Genomic DNA, 21,855 nt, shown 5'->3' on the forward strand with positions numbered 1-21,855 from the left:
AACATCTGAGGTCATTAGTCCCCTAGAACTTAGAACCACTTAAACCTAACTAACCTAAGGACATCACGCACATCCATGCCCGAGACAGGATTCGAACCTGCGACCGTAGCAGTCGTGAGGTTCCAGACTGAAGCGCCTAGAACCGCTCGGCCACCGTGGCCGGCTGTACAGGTATGATCCAGAAAGAAAAAGTCAGTCGTCGCCATGGAAGCATCTCGAGTCTCCAAGGGCGAAGAAAGTGTGGCAGCAAAATCAAGGTGATGCTGACTGTCTTCTTTGATGTCCGTTGAATTGCGCATCACGAATACGCACCAGAAGGACAAACAGTGACAAAGGAGTACTATCAAGTTTTTCTCCGGTGACTCCGTGGCGCAGTTCGGCGCAGAAGACCAGACATGTGGACGGCGAAAAACTTGCAACTGAATCACGACAGCAACCTCACATATTCATCCCACGTGATCCAAAATTTCTTGGCCAAACATGGAATTACAGTCGTTCGCCGAACTCTCTACTCTCCAGACATGGCTTCCTGCGATTTCTGGTTGTTTCCAAAATTGAACACGCCTCTGAAAGGATCCCGTTTTGAGGGTAGATAAGAGATAATGTGGAACACAACGACGGAGCTGAACACGATTCCAAAAGAAGTCTTCCAGAGGTGTTTCCGTCAATTGAAGGATCGGTGGGCTAAGTGCGTGCAAGCACAAGCGGCCTACTTTGAAGGGGAAGAGGGTCCCAACCCCGTCAGGTATTCGAAGTATTTTTTCTAGCCAAAAGTTGTATACTTTTTAGACAGGCCTCAAATGACCTGTAATGATATCACGCAAGTAATACACTTTTCCGTACTTGTCGATGAAGATCGTAAGTGTGTTTAGAAATTACATCATATGTGACATTAGCAGATGCAATGGAATACTTGCCATCTGCAAGGATGTAATAAATTAATATTTCGAATCACAAATGCATCTATCAGATGTGTATATTTATTTCGGTTGAGACTGTATTTTAGCTCAACGTCATGTATGTGATGCGTATTCGGAAAATAATCTCCTATTTGGCGCGGAATGGAAATTTTTATGAAAATCTGATGGAACTTTGCACAGATGTTTTGGGCAGTGTCTTTCATGTCACTCTTTTCAATTCAGAGACCAAAGTGATCACGTAGAAATGCCTTAAACAACAGTGTCTCCTGCGAAGGATGTGGATCTGGCGAGAGATTTCTCCTGAAGCTATGGATCCCAGATAACATAAATGTCATGTGTCTCGTTCTTCAAGACAATTCTCAGCCGCATCTTGCAGGGGCAATGAAGGCAGTCCTGCAGTGTGTTCGATGGGAAGTGTTTGATCACCCACAATGCAGCCCTTAATTGGCTCCCTCAGATGTTCATCTCTGTTCACATGAATGTCGGGCTATGAAGACAACATTTTAGTTCAAACAACGAAAGGAAGACCAGCGTAGAGAATTGGCAGAAAGCACAGGCGGCTGTTTTCTGTGACGAGGGTACTGGAAAGTTTGTACACAGCCACGACAAATGTTTAAGTCGTAGCGGCGACTATTTAGGAAGGTTTGGCTAACTGTTACGAATAAATAATTTTTTATTTTTACTGTGGTTTCCATTTCGTGGACTGTCGGACTTTACTTTCGGAACAGCCCTCGTATTACGTGTAAATCATCTGTGACAATTCTACAGCCCACAACGGCAAAGAGTGGGCACTTCAGACAGTAGTCTTTCTTTTTTTTCCGAATTTGCTTGCTTAGAACCTGACTCTTTTTCCTCTTATCTTAGCAGAACTTTTGTATATGTTGGCTGTTTGTGTTATTAGATAGAAAATTTTGTAGCATTGATCAGTAGCCTTAAGTTTTCCCTGTTCTACATGGTGTCTTCTGTGATGTTATGTTTTTTCAATCTCTTCTTGTCTCTTGTAGGCAACTGGTGGGTTTTTTAAATTTGGAAATGAAATTACAAAATTTTCTTTGCTGGCCTGCTTCTGTGAAACATTAATCTCCTCTTCCCTTTGGTGTATGAGATTGTTTCTATGTTAATGTATAAATCTTCATTTATCCCATTCGTCCAGTTGTTGTTTTTTGCATTTTTTCCCGGTGGTTGCCATTCTTTTTTCTTGTCCACTTCTTTCATTCAGTGTAGGGCACTCAGATCTCTACAGTGATTTCTGTTTAATTACTATTGCAGTGTTTAACTTCTGCTTGGAACGATACTGATCTTTTATTACATGGGTTTTGGGTGAGTTTTTATGCTAATTACAGTTTCTTTGACCTTTCCTTACTTGTGGTGTTATATAATCGATTTGATTCTATCAATTCTCCCAAATACTTAAACGGATCAGTTCTTTTGATGTTTCGCTGTTGTGTTTGTATATATTTTTCTTTGTTGTGCTTATGCTCAATGTGTTCAGTTCTTTCCTACGATATTTGTTATCTGGTTTTAGCTTCAATTTTATGAAGTGTTTTTCTTATTATCTTCGCGTATGTTTTGTCCTTCGAAATTGTTGCAATATCGTCAGCAAAAGCTAGACACTTCATCTCGAATCTTCCTCTTCTTTATTGTAGATATATTCCTTCCTCTTGTACATCTTTATCCCACTCTCTCATGACCTCGTCTAAGAGCAGATTGAAGAGACCATCGACCTGCCCAACACAGGTATTAGTTCTGAAGGTTTCAGAAACTTCTCCTAAGAATTTAACTTATGAAGTTGTGTCTCTGAGTCTCTGTTCATTTATTAGCTTGCTGTTTTGTCGATATCTGCTTCTTCCAGTGTTAATAACACTGTATATCTACAGAATTATAGGATTTTTTGGAATCAAAGAATGTAATGACTGTGTAGAGGTTCCGCATTGTTCTGAACCTGAGGATTGTTTCAAAGTTAAAGATTTGGTCTGGACACGATCTACTTTTTCTGAACTTTTATTGGTGTTCCCTCCAGCTGTATGCTCTGCTTGGTCTTCTGTCTTATTCAGTAGAGCTTTGGATATAATTTTGTAGGCGACTGGAGGTAGAGATGTGCCTTGGTAATCGTTGGTATCCCTTCTGTCTTCCCTCTTATGGATTAAGGCTTGGTAGCAGCCATTTTTAATGCAGTCAGTTTTAATGTACAGCGTGAATAGAAAAGTAAAGGGAGGAAAAAATCACTATGACAAGTGTCACTCACAACATCTCTGGGTTCGTTAATAAATTGCAGCATATAATGCAAACACATCCATGAGGGTTCTTTCTGACAGCGAACGAAAAGGCACGAGCCAACAGTAGGAGCAATGTAGCAGCCACCAATAGTCACAACAGATTAGATTTGTAAATTCCTGCCGCTTACTCCAATTTCGATAGTAATTACAGTCATCTAAAATTATTTCAGTATTCCTATTCAATATTCCCAACAATCAGTTGTATTACAGTGATTTCAGTACATTATTTTAAAGTAATCTGTAACCAATATCACAATTTTTGTTAAAATATATTGCTTCATGTTAGCTAAACTGTTAATTGTCGTTAACGACATTGAATCTCATCATTGAGTTTCTTGTTAACAAGGTAAGTAGTTTTTAGTAATTAATATTTCTAGCATTACTTCACGGTCTGTGTGGATGTACTGAATGAGAGAGTTGACATGAAAGTGTCGATAAATAGCCCTTTTACTTCTATGATACTATTTATCATCAAACTGTTTCTTGTAGAAATCTGATTCTGAATTCTGGTTTGTTTGAACTTTGTGAGAATTATTTGTATTAATAATGTTGTTGAAAGCCATTATTTATTTAATATATAGCACATTATCAATGGGTGAGAAACGTTATTCGGTGTATGGGAGGTGTGTGAGAAAAGTAACGAGACCGGCAGCACTGTGAGCGATCTGGCAACGCTGTGTTGTTCTATTTGTGTAGACCGGTGTTTTCGTCCCTTGCATATGCTCAGTCCGAGTTTCAGCTCCGTACGGCCATTAGGTGGGTTTTGAGAGCGTCGTCAGTAAACTTGGAATAGTTAAATTTAGAGCAACGTTATGCAAATACGTTTTGTCTTAAACTTTGGAATCCACGAGTGTGACCTTTGAAGACCTTTGAGGGTCTATGGTGAATATTTCTTATCACAAGTTTTTCGCAGGCAAAAACGATTTTTGAAAGCCGAAAACATATAACAGATGAACATCGCTCAGGGAAAACTTCAACTTCAAAAACGACGAAAACGTCGAACATGTGTGTACCCTTGTGAGATCAGACCGACGCTAAACAATAATGGTGACGGATGACCTGGTGAACTTGAACATTTTCACTGTACATCAAATCTGAACTAGAAATTGCACATGCGAAAATGATGCTGAGAAACCTCACAGTTGTGAAGGACAAGCGAAGAAAAGTGTGCGTCGATCTCAAATGGCTCTGAGCACCATGGGACTTAACTTCTAAGGTCATCAGCCCCCTAGAACTTAGAACTAATTAAACATAACTAACCTAAGGACATCACACACATTCATGCCCGAGGCAGGATTCGAACCTGCGACCGTAGCGGTCGCGCAGTTCCAGACTGTAGCGCCTAGAACCGCTCGGCCACTGCGTTGATCTTCTTGGAGTATTGCCAATGACTGAATAGTTGAGTCGTGTGATCAAACAGGTGATGAATCATGCATTATTCGGTACGATCCTCAGACAAAGCGGTAAACACATCTCCTTGATCGAGAAACCTAAATGAGCAAATCAAAGATCAAAACAAGGCTGATTTACTTTTTGGATAAAAGGGATATCATGCATAAAGAATTTGTTCCTTGGGGACAAACTGTCAACCAAGTACGTTACTGAGATATCCCTGAAAAGCTCAGAAAAAGGGTGAATCGCGTGGGACCAGACATTGCAGACAATTAGATGCTGCATTGTGACAACACCCCTTGTCACACGGCTACATCCACCACGAAATTTTTGACTTCCAAAGGCAATCCTGGTGTTCCACAGGCCCCTGTTCGCCTGGTCTGAGTCAATGTGGCATTTCCTTTTCCCAAAATTGATAAATGACTTAAAAGGACGTTATTTTGGGACTATGGAGAACATTAAAGACAATGTGACCGACATGTTAAAGGCCCTACCCGTTGGAGCTTTTCAGTGCTGCACCTATGGTCTAGGGGCAGCGTCTTTGATTAGTAATCAAAACGTGATCAGTCCTAGCTTCGAAACCCACCAGCTCTTTAAATTTGATTAATAATCAACATAGGCAGCCGAAGACTTTCGGTATCAATAGTCATCCTCATTCTGTCAATGGCTACGTCAAAGATACCGGAGCAGTGGGCGAAGGTTCTGGTCCTTGGGGTGGGAAACTGCACCTAAAGGCGCAAGAATCAGTAATGATCAACGTCATGTGGACACAGAAGGCAGTGGAAACAACAGCATTAAACATATAATGTCTATCCATAGGTCATCTGGCCTTTTACTGAAAAAGTGTCATGATGATCTCTCCATTGGCAAAGGATTCAGAAATAGTTCCCCATTCTGATATCCAGTGGGGAATGCCAAGTGGGAGATGACCATGAGAAAAAGATTCAATAACCAATGAAAGGATAACGGTTGTGGAATGTCAGAAGCTTGAGCATGGCAGGGATGCTAGAAAAGCTGAAAAAGGGAAGCGCAAAGGCTCAATCTGGATGTAGTAGGGGTCAGTAATGTGGAATGGGAAGATAACAACGATTTATGGTCAAATGAGTATAGGGTAATATCAACAGCAGCAGAAAATGATATAACGGGAGTAGGATTCGTTATGAATAGGAAGGTAGGGTAGAGAGTGTGATACTGTGAACAGTTTAGTTATACGGTTGTTCTTATCAGAATCGTCAGCAAACCAAAACCGACAAGGATAGTTCAGGTATTCATACCGACGTCACAAGCTGAATATGAAATACAGAAAGTTTATGAAGTAATCAAAAAGGATACACAATCGTAAAGGGAGATGAAAATATAATAGTCATGGGGGACTGAAAGGCGTAACAGAAACGGTTACAGGAGAATATGGTCTTCGACAAGGAAATGAGAAAAAAGAGAGACTAATTGAGTTCTTTAATAAATTTCACATAGTAATAGCAAATACTCTATTCAAGAACCACAAAAGAAAGAGGTATACTTGGAAAAGGCCGGGTGATGGGGGAAGATATCAGTTAGATTACACCATGGTCATACAGACATTCCGAAATCAGATACTGGATTGTACGGCGTACCCAGGAGCAGATATAGACTGAGGTCCCAACGTAGTAGTGATGAAGAGTCGGCTGAAGTTTAAGCTAATGGTCAGGAAGAATCAATATTCAAATAATTGGAATACGGAAATCCTAAGTTCTCTAAGGCTTGAGATACAGCAGTAAGGAATATCTCAGTAGGCAGTACAGTTGAAGAGGAATGGATCTCTCTAAAAAGGCAATCAGAGAAGTTAGAATGAAAAAAATAGGTACAAAGAAGGTAACTGCGAAGAAACCATGGGTTACAGAAGAAATATTTCAGTTGATCGATAAAGAAGGAAGTACAAAAACGTTCTGGAAAATTCAGAGGTACAGAAATTCAAATCGCTGACGAATAAAATAAATAGGGAGTACAGGGAAGCTAAGATGAAATTGCTGCATAAAACTGTGAAGAAATCGAAAAAGAAAAGACTGCCGGAAGGACTAACGTCGATTTAGATCAGATAGGGGATCGACTATTAGACTCTGAAATTACGAGGGTTGGAACTTTAAAAGTCGCAACTATTTATTTACAGCTCGTAAAAAATAGATACGTGTTTCAAAGTTTTACTGACCTTCAAAGTAGTCACCAGCATTGTGTGTATCACGTTTCCATCGATGTGGAGGACGTAAGATAGTCTTAGCAGTGCCAGTTGTGTTGACAGTTTGAGCGGTGCGGTCTATTGCCCAACGAATTTGTAGCAGTTCTGAAGTGAAGGACGCGAAGCGTTTCCTTCAGTTTAGAAATCGAGTTGAACTCACGAGGGCGTAAGTCAGGGGGAGTGCAGTAGGTAGTATAACACTTAGGTAGCCCCATCAGTCAAGCAAATCAATAACAGCTTGCATTGTACGTGCTTGAACATTGTCCTGCAAAATGATGGTCAGGTTCTGCAGAAAGTGTCATCACATCTGTCTCTATGCTGTTCATTTTTGGAACACAATCTATGACCAGCTAAGAGACAGAAGTGATGACACTTCCTCCAAGACCTGACCACCATTTTGAGGGACAAGCACGTACAGTGCAAGCTGTTACTGATTTGTTTGACTTACGGGGCTGCTAAGTGCTATACTACCTACTGCACTCCCCTGTCTTAAGCCATCGTGAGTTCAATTCTATCTGTAAACCGAAGGAAACACTTCACGGCATTCGCTTCAGAACTGCTACAAATTCGTGTGGCAATAAACGGCGCCGCTCGAACTGTCATCACAACTGGCACTGCTATGAGTATCCTACGACTTCCACATCGCTGGCAAAGGGTTATACAAAATGCTGGTGACTACTCTGAAGCTCAGGAAAATTTTGAAACACGTATCTATTTTGTACGAGCTGTAAATAAATAGTTGCCACTATTAAAGTTCCAACCCTCGTATAAGAGGTTTGGAGGACTTAAGAGCAACTAAGGCGGAAGGGATGGATAACATTCCATCAGAATGCCTAAAATCATTGGGGAAGTGGCAACAAAACGATTATTCACGTTGGTGTGTAGAATGTGTGAGTCTGGCGACATACCATCAGGCATTCCGAAGAATATCATGCACACAAATCTGAATACTGCAAGAGCTGACAAGAGAGAGAAATATCGCACAGTCAGCTTAACAGCTCATGCATCCAAGAATTACATGATATGCTCAATGGGATGAACAGTCTAATGAGAACAGGATATGTACTGAGAGTAAATCGAAGAAAGACGAAAGTAATGAGTGGTAGCAGGAATGAGAACAGTGAGAAACCTAACATCAGGATTGATGGGCACGAAGTACATAAAGTTAACATTTGAATTCTACTATCCAGGCAGCAAAATATCCAGTGACGGACGGAGCAAGGAGCACATCAAAAAGCAGAGTGGTGTTGGCAATAAGGCCATTCCTGGCAAAGAGATTTCTAGTAGTATCGAACATAGGCCGTCATTGGAGGAAGAAATTTCTGAGGTACGTCTCGAGCACAGCATTGTATGGTGGTGAAACTTGGACTGTGGGGAAACCGAAACATTTGAGGTGTGGTGCTACAGCCGAGCGTTGAAAATTAGATAGACTGATGAGGCAAGGAAAGAGGATGTTCTGCGCAGAATCGAAGAGGAAAGGAATATGTGGAAAATACTGACAAGGAGAAGGGACAGGATGATAGGACATCTGTTAAGACATCAGGGAATGACTTCCACGGTCCCAGAAGCAGCTGTAGAGGACAAAAACTGTAGGGCAAGACAGATATTGGAATACATCCAGCAAATAATTGAGGATGTAGGTTGCAAGTGCTACTCTAAGATGAAGAGGTTGGCACAGGTGAGGAATTCGTGGCGGGCTGCATCAAACCAGTCGGAAGACTGATAGTTCAAAAAATAAATAAATAAATAAATACAAGACAGAGAACAACGTCTGCGCCAATGTGTAGCTGCCGAAGAGAACTACTTTGAAGGGGATAATATTGTTGCTTGGAAAAATTAAGACTTTGGTAGACAAAAAGATAGGTCTCATTACTTTTCTCATACACCTCGTACACACATTACCTGTAGATGCGTTGACAATAGCATATTTAAGGAAGAAAAATTTATTTAAATATCTACAGCGAGACCATGACAAGTAGAGACTCTTGTCTTTGACTAATGATGCACGTAATGCTGAACTGGTACTCAGTTTGAAAAATTGACGTTATGACTCCCTATGGTGTCTGTAAGCTGGCAGTTATAGTTATCTGCCAAACAGCTGGTTTTGTGCAATCTGCAACATTTCCTTATTGTAAGTATGGTATTTCGTTCCAGTATATGATAGCGGCTGGATTAACTACTCAGCAGAAATTACGGAAGCATCATGTTGGCGGGTACAACAAACATAATCAGATAGGCATGGGAAAGCAACACAGTTGTATTGTTTAAACCAATGAGAAATACAGAGAACGTAAATCACTTATAAAATATCGGCACCATCCACTGTACAGGAAAGGCATTGGCTCTTATGATACTCGCAAAGATTCTGTTGAACATTTGAATACGGTCCAACACTCTCGCACATAAGGTAAGAAGCACAATTACCACGGTTTCTACCACTAGCATGCTATTAACTTGAAGGACAAATTTTAATGCCTAGCAACCCTGCGCCGAAGGATACAGAAAACGTTAGAAGAGCAAGAGGGCTTAGCAGGGATGAAAACTGTGGAGAACTGAACACCCGATATATTCGTACATTCCTATTTGGCTTGCCTGCGAGCTGTTGACGAAAATCAGTGGCACCCGTCGTCGCAGGAGCGTCCGCGGCAGTGGATTACGAAAAATCCCGCTGCTTGAGTCGTCAAGATTAATGTCCCGTCCGACAAGGCTTAACGTGACAGGAATACTTGATTTCATCAGCTTGTCAACACTTGCGAATGACATCTGTCAAAAACAGCAAAAATGGGCGCCCTATGCTAAGACAATTGGCCTAACGGTTTATCTCCTTGTCCTATAGAGGGCGACTCGTATACACCATGATCATCCCGACGTGAGTGAAGCAGCAAGTGAAAGGGAGCTAAGCTGTGCTCGAAGTTTTATCGGCTCGGTGTGAGGAAAAAACAAGAGATTGCCCAAACCTACATGTTATCAACGATATTGTGACCACGGTACCAGAGTCTTTCTCCGTTCCACAAAAGGTGTAGTTGGCACCCCTTATGGGCGGCGCAGGGGGAATTTTCAACGAAAAGATCACTTTTAGCGTTGGTAGTCATCTGGTGTAAGGGAGCTTCTAAGTAGCCGCTTTCGACTTGGGCAACAGTCTCTCCATCTTAGCAACCATCCTTGTGGTTTTTCATTAAATATTTAACGGCTAATGCTATCAAGATGAGCTTTCAGGTACAGCTACTCCTGTATCTGGGGAAGTCATTGATAGCTCTTCCTGCTCTTTCCAGTATGAAATTCACCCATTATGTTTTAATAGATCTAAACTAATTATTACACCAAAAATTAAGTTACATAAATATTTGCTTATAATTCTTGCTGGTTAGCTGATCTGGTGAGTAAGATGTACGAGACAGGCGAAATACCCTCAGACTTCAAGAAGAATATAATAATTCCAATCCCAAAGAAAGCAGGTGTTGACAGATTTGAAAATTATCGAACTATCAGTTTAATAAGTCACAACTGCAAAATACTAACACGAATTATTTACAGGCGAATGGAAAAACTGATAGAAGCCGACCTCGGGGAAGATCAGTTTGGATTCCGTAGAAATGTTGGAACACGTGAGGCAATACTGACCTTAAGACTTATCTTAGAAAAAAGATTAAGGAAAGGCAAACCTACTTTTCTAGCATTTGTAGACGTAGAGAAAGCTTTTGACAATGTTGACTGGAATACTCTCTTTCAAATTCTAACGGTGGCAGAGGTAAAATACAGGGAGCGAAAGGCTATTTACAATTGGTACAGAAAGCAGATGTCAGTTATAAGAGTCGAGGGGCATGAAAAGGAAGCAGTGCTTGTGAAGGGAGTGAGACAGGGTTTTAGCCTCTCCCCGATGTTATTCTATCTGTACATTGAGCAAGCAGTAAAGGAAACAAAAGAAAAATTTGGAGTACGTATTAAAATCCATGGAGAAGAAATAAAAACTTTGAGGTTTGCCGATGACATTGTAATTCTGTCAGAGGCAGCAAAGGACTTGGAAGAACAGTTGAACGGAATGGACAGTGTCTTGAAAGGAGGATATAAGATGAACATCAACAAAAACAAAGCCAGGATAATGGAATGTAGTCGAATTAAGTCGGGTGATGCTGAGGGAATTAGATTAGGAAATGAGACACTTAAAGTAGTAAAGGAGTTTTGCTATTTGGGGAGCAAAATAACTGATGATGGTCGACGTAGAGAGGATATAAAATGTAGACTGCCAATGGCAAGGAAAGCGTTTCTGAAGAAGAAAAATTTGTCAACAGCGAGTATAGATTTAAGTATCAGGAAGTCGTTTCTGAAAGTATTTGTATGGAGTGTAACCATGTATGGAAGTGAAACATGGACAATAAACGGTTTAGACAAGAAGAGAATAGAAGCTTTCGAAATGTGGTGCTACAGAAGAATGTTGAAGATTAGGTGGGTAGATCATGTAACTAATGAGAAGGTATTGAATAGGATTGGGGAGAAGAGAAGTTTGTGGCACAACTTGACCAGAAGAAGGGATCGGCTGATAGGACATGTCCTGAGGCATCAAGGGATCACAAATTTAGCATTGGAGGGCAGCGTGGAGGGTAAAAATCGTAGAGGGAGACCAAGAGATGAATACACTAAGCAGATTCAGGAGGATGTAGGTTGCAGTAAGAACTGGGAGATGAAGGAGCTTGTACAGGATAGATTAGCATGGAGAGCTGCATCAAACCAGTCTCAGGACTGAAGACCACAACAACAACTACAGCTGATGTGATTGTTTATGGAAATCTCTCGATATCTTAGGTGTTACAACACTAATTCGATTGCCAAGATGTTAACAGATAGGTCCTACCTTTAACATCAGGATTAAATTTTGTATGTATAACTCTATTACAGCGATCCGAAAATCATTATTATGAAAGTTCCTGGCAGATTAAAACTGTGTGCCCGACCGAGACTCGAACTCGGACACACAGTTTTAATCTGCCAGGTAGTTTCATATCAGCGCACACTCCGCTGCAGAGTGAAAATCTCATTCTGGGAATCATTATTATGTCTGTGGTGATTTGTGGTAGACCACAAAAATTATGGCACGCTAGATGAAATCTAATTTAATCATACCCTTCTGATTCACATCCCATTACAGACAATAAGTACAAAGGTTGTCCAGAAAGTAGGTTCTGATCGGTCGTGAAATGGACGCCACAGTGAAAACCCGATGAACCTTTGCACAGATGTGATGGGTAGTGTCTCTAGTATGACCGTCGATCGCATCAAGACGCTCCTTTGTGATTAGAGGGCACTGTGAACGAGTAAAGGTGCGTAGAACAGCGATGTCTCCCGCCAAGTAGGAGGGCCCGCCGAGAGGCTTCGCCTTAATGGATGCAGCCCACCTAACACAACTGCCACGCACTTCCTTCTTCATGGCAATTCTCAGCCGCACTCTGCAGCGGCAGTGAAGACGCTCCTTCAGCCTTCTGGATGGGAAGTGTCCGATCATCCACAACATAGCCCTAATTGGTTCGTCCTGAGTATCATCTCTGTTCACATCAAACGCTGGATACGAAGACAACACTTGGGCGCATGCTACGCGCTACAGAGCAGCGTAGAGAAATATCGGAAAGCACGGACGGCTGCCTTCTATGACGATGGTGTTGGAAGTTTGGTATAACGCTAAGACAAATGTCTAAGTCGGAGCGGCGGCTATGTAGAGAAGTATCTGGAAAGTGTAGCTAACACTTGCAAATAAAATGTTTCTGATTTTCACTGTGGTTTCCATTTAGTGACCGATTGGAACTCACTTTCTGGACAACCCTCGTATTATGCCCCATTGACAAGAGACATCTATTTTGCAACGTGCTTTATGACACACTCTCATCTTTATTTTTTATAATTACTCAGGACGACTTTACTGAAATTTGGTGTGTCCAGTAGTGAAATAATTGCTCCCATGGGACTACGTATGCGTTGTGAAGTAGGCAGGGAACGGAACGTGGGTGTCAACATGGTTTCGTAATCCGTTAAAAGACCATCTCTATTGTTGGTATGGTTGTTCAAATGTATGTTACTCGAATCTGAACTGGAGACTTATACGCAATGCAATGTGTCACCTGCTGTGACATTACAAGTAGTTACTCAGCCACATCATTGGCCTCTGACTGAACGAGTTGATGTGTCGTCAGCTTCTGCGGACCAGCCGTGGTGGCAGATGAGGGACCCGTTGAGTGACAGTAATCAGATGTAACGCCACTTATCTTCCAGAATGATCCGATAGACTGACAACTGACTAGGGGTGAGCGACGACAGAATTTAGACACCCGAATTAGAATACGCCTGAGCTAAATCACAAAAGGAACAAAGAAAACTCAAGTATCGTAAACGATACTGTGGGGTCAGTAGTAGCAAGCTGAGGGCCTGAGGAATGGATACCGTTTAGTACTAAGAAATGCTCTGTATGGGCTGCGGTGTAGGAAACGCTCGTGTAAGCATGGTGATGTGGTCAATAATTAGAGTGATTCCTGAAAACATCATGCAGTTTTTGCAAACAAAATGCCATTCGGCTGGGTAAAAAAGCGCTGTCGAATGATATCAGACGATCGGAAGATACACACAAATTCAAACGCGGTCCTAAATACAAGGACCATCCATTAATGAGATAATTATTACTGAGATGTTCTCTGTATACCTAATACCTCAATATCATGAATACATATTAAGATCTGACATAAATTATTAAAAAAGTTGACCAGAAACAGTCTGAAACGCTTGTAAGGTCGTTGCAGGGGAATTTGTGCTAAGAAATAATTGTTACCAAAATAATTCGATTCGTTGCAGCGTTTCTGAGTTATTTTCCATCGAAGTTAGCCAATCAAGTTGTCGTAAAATCAAGAAGCCCGTCAGAGACAAAGTCGCCAAACGTGTTCTTCGTTTCGTTTCATGAAACCGAACAATCGTAGTTTCTATTCAGCTTCCTTAATTTTTTTTTTAATTTCGGAAATAGTCACACTTCAAACAGTAATTAACATTTCAACAAGTGGTAGCTCACGGGCGCACAGATGTATGTGCATTACCGAATTTTTGTGCGTGTTGCTAAATAACTCAGAAACGGCGCAATGCATCGAATTTTTTTAACAGTTATTTTTCAGAAACTCCCCTACATTACCTTTACAAGCCTTTCAGACTGTTTCTGACCACCCTGTATAATAAAATAATCATATGGTATTAATGGCCGGCAGAACACGTCTGGGATTCTTCCGCTGTCAGATGCAGGTCTTTCTGTTTGCCGCCACTAAGGTGACGTACTCGTCGAGGAAGGTGACATGGAATGATTAGGACGACATAAACACCCAATTGTCGACCAAAGAAAATATCGGACCCGGCCGGAAGCTGCGGGCGATTTCATTTGGTAACAGCAACGTAATTACGGGTAAGTATTCTTAAAATTTCATTTGATGAACCAATTACTTGTCAATTATTATCATCTAATTAAAAGAAGACCATGTACATACTTGTTTAAAAACGAACAAAACCAACATACAATGATTTTTTGTAACAATGAAATTTACATTAATTTTTATTTAATCGTAAGTCCTTGCTTTTGTAACATCTGTAAATAGTCTCACTACATTGTTTATTAAGATATGGATCCAATGGAAGATATCAGTTTGCTCAGGAATCCTTCCAGCTATGTATATATCTTTACTATTGGCCCATTAGTTCTGGAACTAAAGTTTTTAATTTTAGCTGTAACGAAAGATAAAATAACGTTTATAAAAGGGACAGGAAGTCTGCTACTAGGCCAATTCACATATTCGCATGGCAGCGTTGTGGTCGAGACCTATGCGCTCTCAGCTATGACACACTTGCCGGCAAACTCTGCTTGGCAAGGCTTCTTGCTCCGAAAAAACAATTAGTCGTGCGCTTTCGAAGCGCGTTGTCGGGTTTTTCGTAATGTTGCCATGGCAGAGCGGTCGGCCAGGGTTTTATCTTGCCGCTATAGTGAAGGATGCGACAAGTCGCCTTCTGGAGGAAGTTTTTCTGCCAGCAGCCCCACCGTTCTCGTCCCCCCCCCCCCTTTCACCATACTTACGACGGGCGCTGATCCTGACACGGACTACGATTCGGGAACGAGTTGGACTCACTTCTAAGGTTACGGATTCACCACCACATCGACTCCCAGAAGAAAGAAGTGCCTGTCAGCAAAATATCTCACCGTCCAGCTGAAGTCGGCGAGAATTTCTCGGGGGTCATCCGGTAGAAGCAATGTTGACACAACGCCGAGGCCGAACTCAGTCGGTACGGCCTACAGACATTGTGGTTAGTCTGCATCGCCTAACTAATGGCGGTCACCACTACCGACATTAATGGGACATGGCCATTGTTCCCACTTGGTGTACCGCTTACACCCCGTGGTTGCAAATTGTTGCCGCCAATTATGTCGCCACCTGGGCCCTCGAGTGAATGGCAACAAGCCAGCTGTACCGGTTGCGACCGCGCCCGATGCTATGACAGCAGATTCGGCCCAACCACGCCCGATGTGACTGCAGCAGCAGGTTCGGCCGCAACCGCGCTCCACCCTGTAGAAGCAGAAGGACGGAAGAAAGGTGGAACGAACGCGTCCGATCTGGATGAGGGCATCGAAATATGTCATACCTCAAGTAGGCGCCATCCCACAGCCTTAGCAGAATCCTAGCCCACCAATCCAGTATGCACAGGCCGAAGCAGGAAATGAAATGAACGAAGAGAAGATGTGGCGCACTCTCGAGTCGTCCAGACGAAGAAGGTTTCATCGCTCCCGACAGAAAGGAGCCAACCAGTAGGGTGACATGCCGAAGCAGTCGAAGCGGACGGGACGACGCTGCCACAGCTGAAGAAACCGCGCCTGCCGATGTGGCCGAGCGTTTCTAGGCGCTTCAGTCTGGAATCGCGCGACCGCTACGGTCGCAGGAACAATCCTGCCTCGGGCCTGGATGTGTGTAATATCCTTAGGTTAGTTAGGTTTAAATAGTTCTAAGTTCTAGGGGACTGATGACCTCAGATGCTCGGAGCCATTTGAACCATTTAAAGAAACCGCCTCGCCCACTAGCAACGACAATGCGGTGGTTAGGACGCCACTAGACCTTCCACAAGAAGATCCACTCCGTCGCCAAGCACTGCGGCGTTCGTGGGGGAGGCTCCGACCTGTACAATGGGAAATACCGCAAGCTCATGAGGCCTGCAGGAGAAGAAAAGTAGCATCGTTTTTCTCACAATCCCGAGCAGCAGAAGCAGCTGAAAACGGTTTCCTGCCACTTTCCAAAGAATATGGAGCCAGAGTTCCTCAAGCAGCAGCTCGCAGCACAGGATTTCCCAATTTGCTCCACCGGCCTGATGAAGTCGCCTTGACACACAGGAACATGCCTCTCTTCCTTTTCGAGGTGGACAAGATGGCAGACTTTACAGTACTGGTGGAGCTCCTTCATGCAAAAGGTAGGAGAGCCCAGTGCTACTCCTGACAAGCTATGGACCATGTGGCGAGCTACAGTCACTTGCGTACTCACTGCGTCAAATGCGACGGACTGCACCAGACAAGTTAGTGCAAGAAGAAGAAGGAAGATCCGCCGACTTGTAGCAACGATGGCAAACCACACATGGCACGCTACAGGGGCTATGACGTCTTCCGCTTCAAGTCAGTCACCAGACGGGTCCCACCAAGACGCAGCTTCGCCGACGCCGCCAGGCGGAAAGCACCATCCGCTTGAGCCGCTTGCCACAGGTCGCACTAGGAGTGCGCGGGCGTCAGACAGAGCAACGCGTCACATCGCAGCGTGCAGAACACCCGCACCAGCCAGTGGACAGTACTCCAGCGACGACTAACAACGTCGCAGCCGCCGGAACGGAGGCCAGCGAGCTCAGTACAGTTCTGCGGACACTGAGGCAGCTTATGCAACAAATCCCAACACTCATTGCAGCAGTAACGGCCCTCCAGGCCAGTGCCGTCAGAAATCAGAGAAATCAGTTATAATGCCCATACCCATGGCCTAGCGACATGTACTTTCAACGCAAACGGACTGTGTCCCAAAAATTGGCAAATTTCGCCAATTCGTACAGGACGAGGATGTTGACACGTGTCTGGTGCAGGAAGCAATCCAGAGAGAGCAGGCAGCGAACTGCTGCTGCTAAAAAGACGACAGAGCTACCCGCAAGGGCGGCATTACCATCTACGTTTTGAGGTCACTGCATCATCATAGGATCCACTTGCCGGAGCTCGCTATATTGGAGGCCACAGGTGTGGCGTCAGCTCCACCACTAGGAAGATTGTCTTCGTGTTGGTATATCAGCGGCGCGGCAGACCGATACACGAACCAGATTTAGATGCTATGCTATCACTGGAGAGGCGACTTTTCATTACAGAGGATTTCAGTGTGAAAAACCCTTAATGGAACTTTCGTCTCACCGACACCATAGGGCGCCGACTCTCCCGCATCGTTCAGCCTAACGCAGTCTGCCTAGGGCTTTTTCACGCTACGCACCAGGCACTTCCCCAGCCGGGCCCGACAGGACGTGCCAGAATGCAAATTCCTGGAGGGCATCGGACAATTCACATACACTGAAATGCGGAACTATCATCCGAGCATGTCGCAGTACGCATATGGACGGCGTCTCCCGTCCAGACCAGCGTCAGAGTTGAACCAACTTGGACTGCGAGCGCTTCCACAAGGAAATACTCGAATCACTCGAAAACGTGGCAAACCCCAAAGTCATCGTCGTGGATGCATCCCCAAACTTTCTCAAATGCTGCTATTCCGAGACGACCTCAGTGATCACAAGACCTCTCTCGTCAGCTACCGCCGCACATCCTAGCAGCTGTCACCGTGAGGAACCGACTGTTTTGTGAATGGAAGTTCACTCACCAACGAGTCTCCAAACGCCGCACAACCGCGTGCGACGGAAAACGCATGCGAGCACTCGAAGAACACAGGAACAGAGAATGTCCACGCTCAATGCAGACTACGGTAGCGCCTGGTAAATCGTGAAAAATCTCCTGCGACACCGACAGCGCGTACCACCACTGCATGTCGGCAACCAACGTTTAGCGAGCCTGATGCAAATGCGATCATAGTGGTCGATGCAATCACCGCAGATTTCAGGCCAGTGACCGACATCGTGGACGAGACCCACAGCCGTCGAGCCAAAGAGAGGCTCCCGATTTCCCTAGTAGCCAAGAACGAAGAAGACGTAATCGAGCCAATTATAAAGGGAGAAGTCGCGGTGCAACATCGTTTCCTGAACACTAGGAAAGCAGGAGGTAGCGAGGAGTCAGATATCACCAGCTGAAATACCAACACTTATCCGACGTGTTCAATGAGATACACCACTCGGGCGGCTACTCTACAACGTGGAAACACGCTGAAGTCAAAGCCATCCTGAAGACCGGCAGAGATACACGCCAGATAAGTAGCTACCAGGACATCAGCCTGCTCTCTCCGTCCTCCAAGTTTTCAAAAGGCTGTAAATGAAAAGGCTGATGGAACACGTCATCCAGGAAGTTGTCATCCCATATTAGCAGTTCAGTTTTAGAAGCGGTCATTCAACTTCTCACTAGCTTCTGCGAATGGTAGAGCCTGCGAAGAGAGCACTGAAAACAAGAGAATACCTTCGAACGGTGTTCCTCGACGCGTCCAAAGCCTTCGATTCCGTCTGGCACGAAGGCCTCGCGTACAAGCTCTTCGCACTCGGGCTGCCGACGTCCCACGGGGTGCTCCTCATATCCTACTTATCGCAGCCCTTCGATGTCAGGGCAGACGATGGTACGTTCACAGAATGGCAGAAGCGTGCGTTAGTGCCTCAGGGATCGGTACTTGGCCCCTTGCTCTATTTGCTGTACACTGCCGATGCACAGCGGATGGCACGCGTCAAATTAATACTCTACACCGATGGTGCAGAGTAGTATACCCAAAGCACGAACAGGCACACGATGCGACACCGTCTCCAACTCGGGTGCGACACTCTGCGTTCATGGTCAAGGAAATGGCGGCTGAAATTCAACGCAGCGAACCGCCAGGCAGTGATCTTCACCCGGAGATTGCTGCCACCAGATCTCCCGCCAGTCGAAATATTTCGAGCACCTGTAACGCCGGAAATGCATATCCTCCTGTTTCTGTCTATTGCACTATAAATTTTTTCCTTATTTTGTCACCTGAATATATGACATTTCTGTCTCTTTATTGTAATTGTTTTACTATTTATATATATATTACTGCATTTATGTCGATGTATAATTGGTTTGTTTTGTAAATATTATTTGTATTTATACGCTGGGTCTGGCCTAGGGAAAACTATGCTATCGAACGAATACATCGATGGGTCGTGTGGAGAACCAAAGTGTTTAGGATCTTTGGTAGGGTTAACTCTGTCGCGTGGAGCGCGGGCAGAGAGAGTCTGGCTGGGGTGGCGCAGTGGAGCAGGTGTGTTGTGTGAAGCTCCCGCGAGTTGCCGCGCTTTCGGGATTTGGCAGCATGTAATTGCGCTCGCTATGATAGTTTCTGACATGGTGTCGCGGACGGGAAGCATTAGCTGGCACACATCAAGAGCCCGTTTCGTCTGGTGACCGTGTCGAGAAGAAGGCGCACCAACATCCAGCTTCTGCAACAGCGACGGCCGACAATGAGTGACTGTCGCCACCTCCTCGATCGACGGCTTCAAACCTTCAATCAACCAACAAGAAAGACTGGAAGCACGTAAAGTTCTAGAACTGTATGGCAGACCTCAGCGTTTCAAATTTTAAAATTGTTGCATCACAAAATTACAGCAACTTAGCATGAACGTTTGTTGCTCATTGTCCCAATTGCATTACCAAGCACGGTCCCATCCTTTTCTGGAATGAACCCGAGTAACGCCAGCATCATTCGATTTCACTGCTTTAATTTAAAAGCTCAGTTAAGGTATTCATAGCTGGCTACAATATTTAGATTACGCAAGCACAAATTAAGAGTGCGAGTTTTGTTACCGTATTTTAGCTTACCTGTGACTGTAGCTCAGCTTGGTATGTACTAAATTTTACTATTGTTAATTGTTCAGAATCATTTAATTCAAGTTCAAAGTTAAATCTCTTATTTCTAAATTGCGTAGATTCAAGTAGCTTTTGAAATGATTGTTGAGGTAGTCCAAGACTAACCGTATGTTACTGAATTTCGATGTGCTTCAGAAAGAAAGCTCACTATTAACTTCAGTCACTAAATTAACGTTCGATTTTCCGGTTTTATTAATTCTTTTGCTAAATTAAGTCAGAGTGTAGCGAAATTTATTACTTCTGACAAACTTTCAGTTTTCACACTACACGTGTCAACCTTCAGTTGCCACGCTTCTAGTGTTAATTATATGTGTAATAACCTTTCTTTTTCAGTTACTATAGTAATTGTCCTTAGGACTGGCGACCGTAATTTCCCCCAAATCTCAAATATCTAATTACCGTTAGTTAATTGTTAACGTAACGGCCGCACATTTACTTTCTTTATTAACTTTACCCCTTTTCAAAATTAATTTCCACCAGTTTCTTTTGCATTTTTCCTTTCATTTAGATGTAACCCTTTCCTCCCTCTTTACCGACAAATTAACTTCGGTGACGATTGCTTTTCCCAAATTTCCATTAGGTACACACGGTTTCATTTTTCACTGTCATTAAGGTCGATAAGTGAGGGGGAGGCTACACACCTATCCCAAGAAGTAATACAGCAAAGTACCTAGGGGTTACCCTAGATCAAAGACTCTCCTGGGCGCCACATACCCAACAAGTCAGAAGCAGAGCCCTAAGGTGCCTTCGGGCTCGACACTATAGCCGCAACAAGCCATCAAGCTGTAGCTAACGTACGTAGCTGTAGTATGTGGTAAGACCACAAAAACAGTCATTGCAACACTGCAAAGGATCCAGTCAGCTCTACGTGTTCTGAGGAAATATTTCAATCTACACAGGCATCCCACTCCTGCAGTACAGATTCAGAATCATCGCGAGGTCCCTCTAAGAGAAAGTGAGGCAATACCGCAACCGTGTGGCCTGTGAATTGGAGTGCAGACCACATCACAGACAAACCACACGTTGGCCTGACGTACTGCGAGAATAATTTTCTCCCAGACAACACAGGAAATCATCGCCACAGCATCCAAGGCCAATTCGTATAGGTAAGGTTTTTCTTTTCTTCCCCACAGGAACAGCAATTTCATTCCTACACTGCTTAACATGCCGAGCAAGGCAAGTTCAGCATCAGCTATTAGGGGACTTGTGTTCCAATAGTTTGAGATGCCGAATCTGACAACTTTGGGTGCCAATTGCACTGTGTAGGTTTCAAGACCTCCAATTTCGTGAGGATTCAGGTTGTTGAAGTTTGAGTTTTGATTTAGTCGTTTCAGATGACCTCGGAATTTATAGGGAAATAGTACATAGTAAAGACTTCTTCTAATATGTAGTAATCGTTGAACCTTGCTGGGATGTGACAAGCACAGACTGAGGCAATTATATAATGGAAGGCGAGCAGCCGGACGGAGTGGACGAGCGGTTCTAGGCGCTACAGCCTGGAACGCGCGACCGCTACGGTCGCAGGTTCGAATCCTGCCTCGGGCATCGATGTGTGTGATGTCCTTAGGGTAGTTAGGTTTAAGTAGTTCTAGGGGACTGATGACCTCAGAAGTCCCATAGTGCTCAGAGCCATTTGAACCTTTTTTTTTAAGGCGAGCAGATAATGTAGATGACATTAGAAAACAAGCAGGAACAGCATGATGAGTATCGCTGAAGACGATAACTCAGGAAAAAAGACTCATTTTCTCTGTAAGTGTAGCAAAATTATGGTCAACCCTCACCTGTTGGGAAGAAATGGCGTACATCGTTGAGGCCTTTGAGAACACAGGAATCGAAGTCTGGGCTTCTTCGGTGGCAGTCCTTGAAATATTCATCTGAAAAACAGTGAAAAAATGTTATTGAGTATTTTACGTAATCGAGAGTGAGAGATTTCATTATCAGATAAACATAAATCTATGCTAAAATTTTTCAACCTGGCAGATGACCGTCTAGGCGAAAACTGCACAT

General features: G+C 43.7%; 1 protein-coding gene across 1 annotated transcript in view; it reads right to left on the reverse strand.

Moving 5' to 3' along the window:
- Positions 1-21,855, reverse strand: part of LOC126154339 (uncharacterized) — a 60,689-nt gene that overhangs the window by 20,260 nt on the left and 18,574 nt on the right. Inside the window, exon 2 of the mRNA XM_049916130.1 lies at positions 21,630-21,722. Coding sequence (XP_049772087.1) covers positions 21,630-21,722 — 93 coding nt within the window. The remainder of the gene's footprint in view (positions 1-21,629; positions 21,723-21,855) is intronic.

This window comes from Schistocerca cancellata, chromosome 2 (genome assembly GCF_023864275.1).
Source record: "Schistocerca cancellata isolate TAMUIC-IGC-003103 chromosome 2, iqSchCanc2.1, whole genome shotgun sequence".
NCBI classification, from domain to species: Eukaryota; Metazoa; Arthropoda; class Insecta; order Orthoptera; family Acrididae; genus Schistocerca; species Schistocerca cancellata.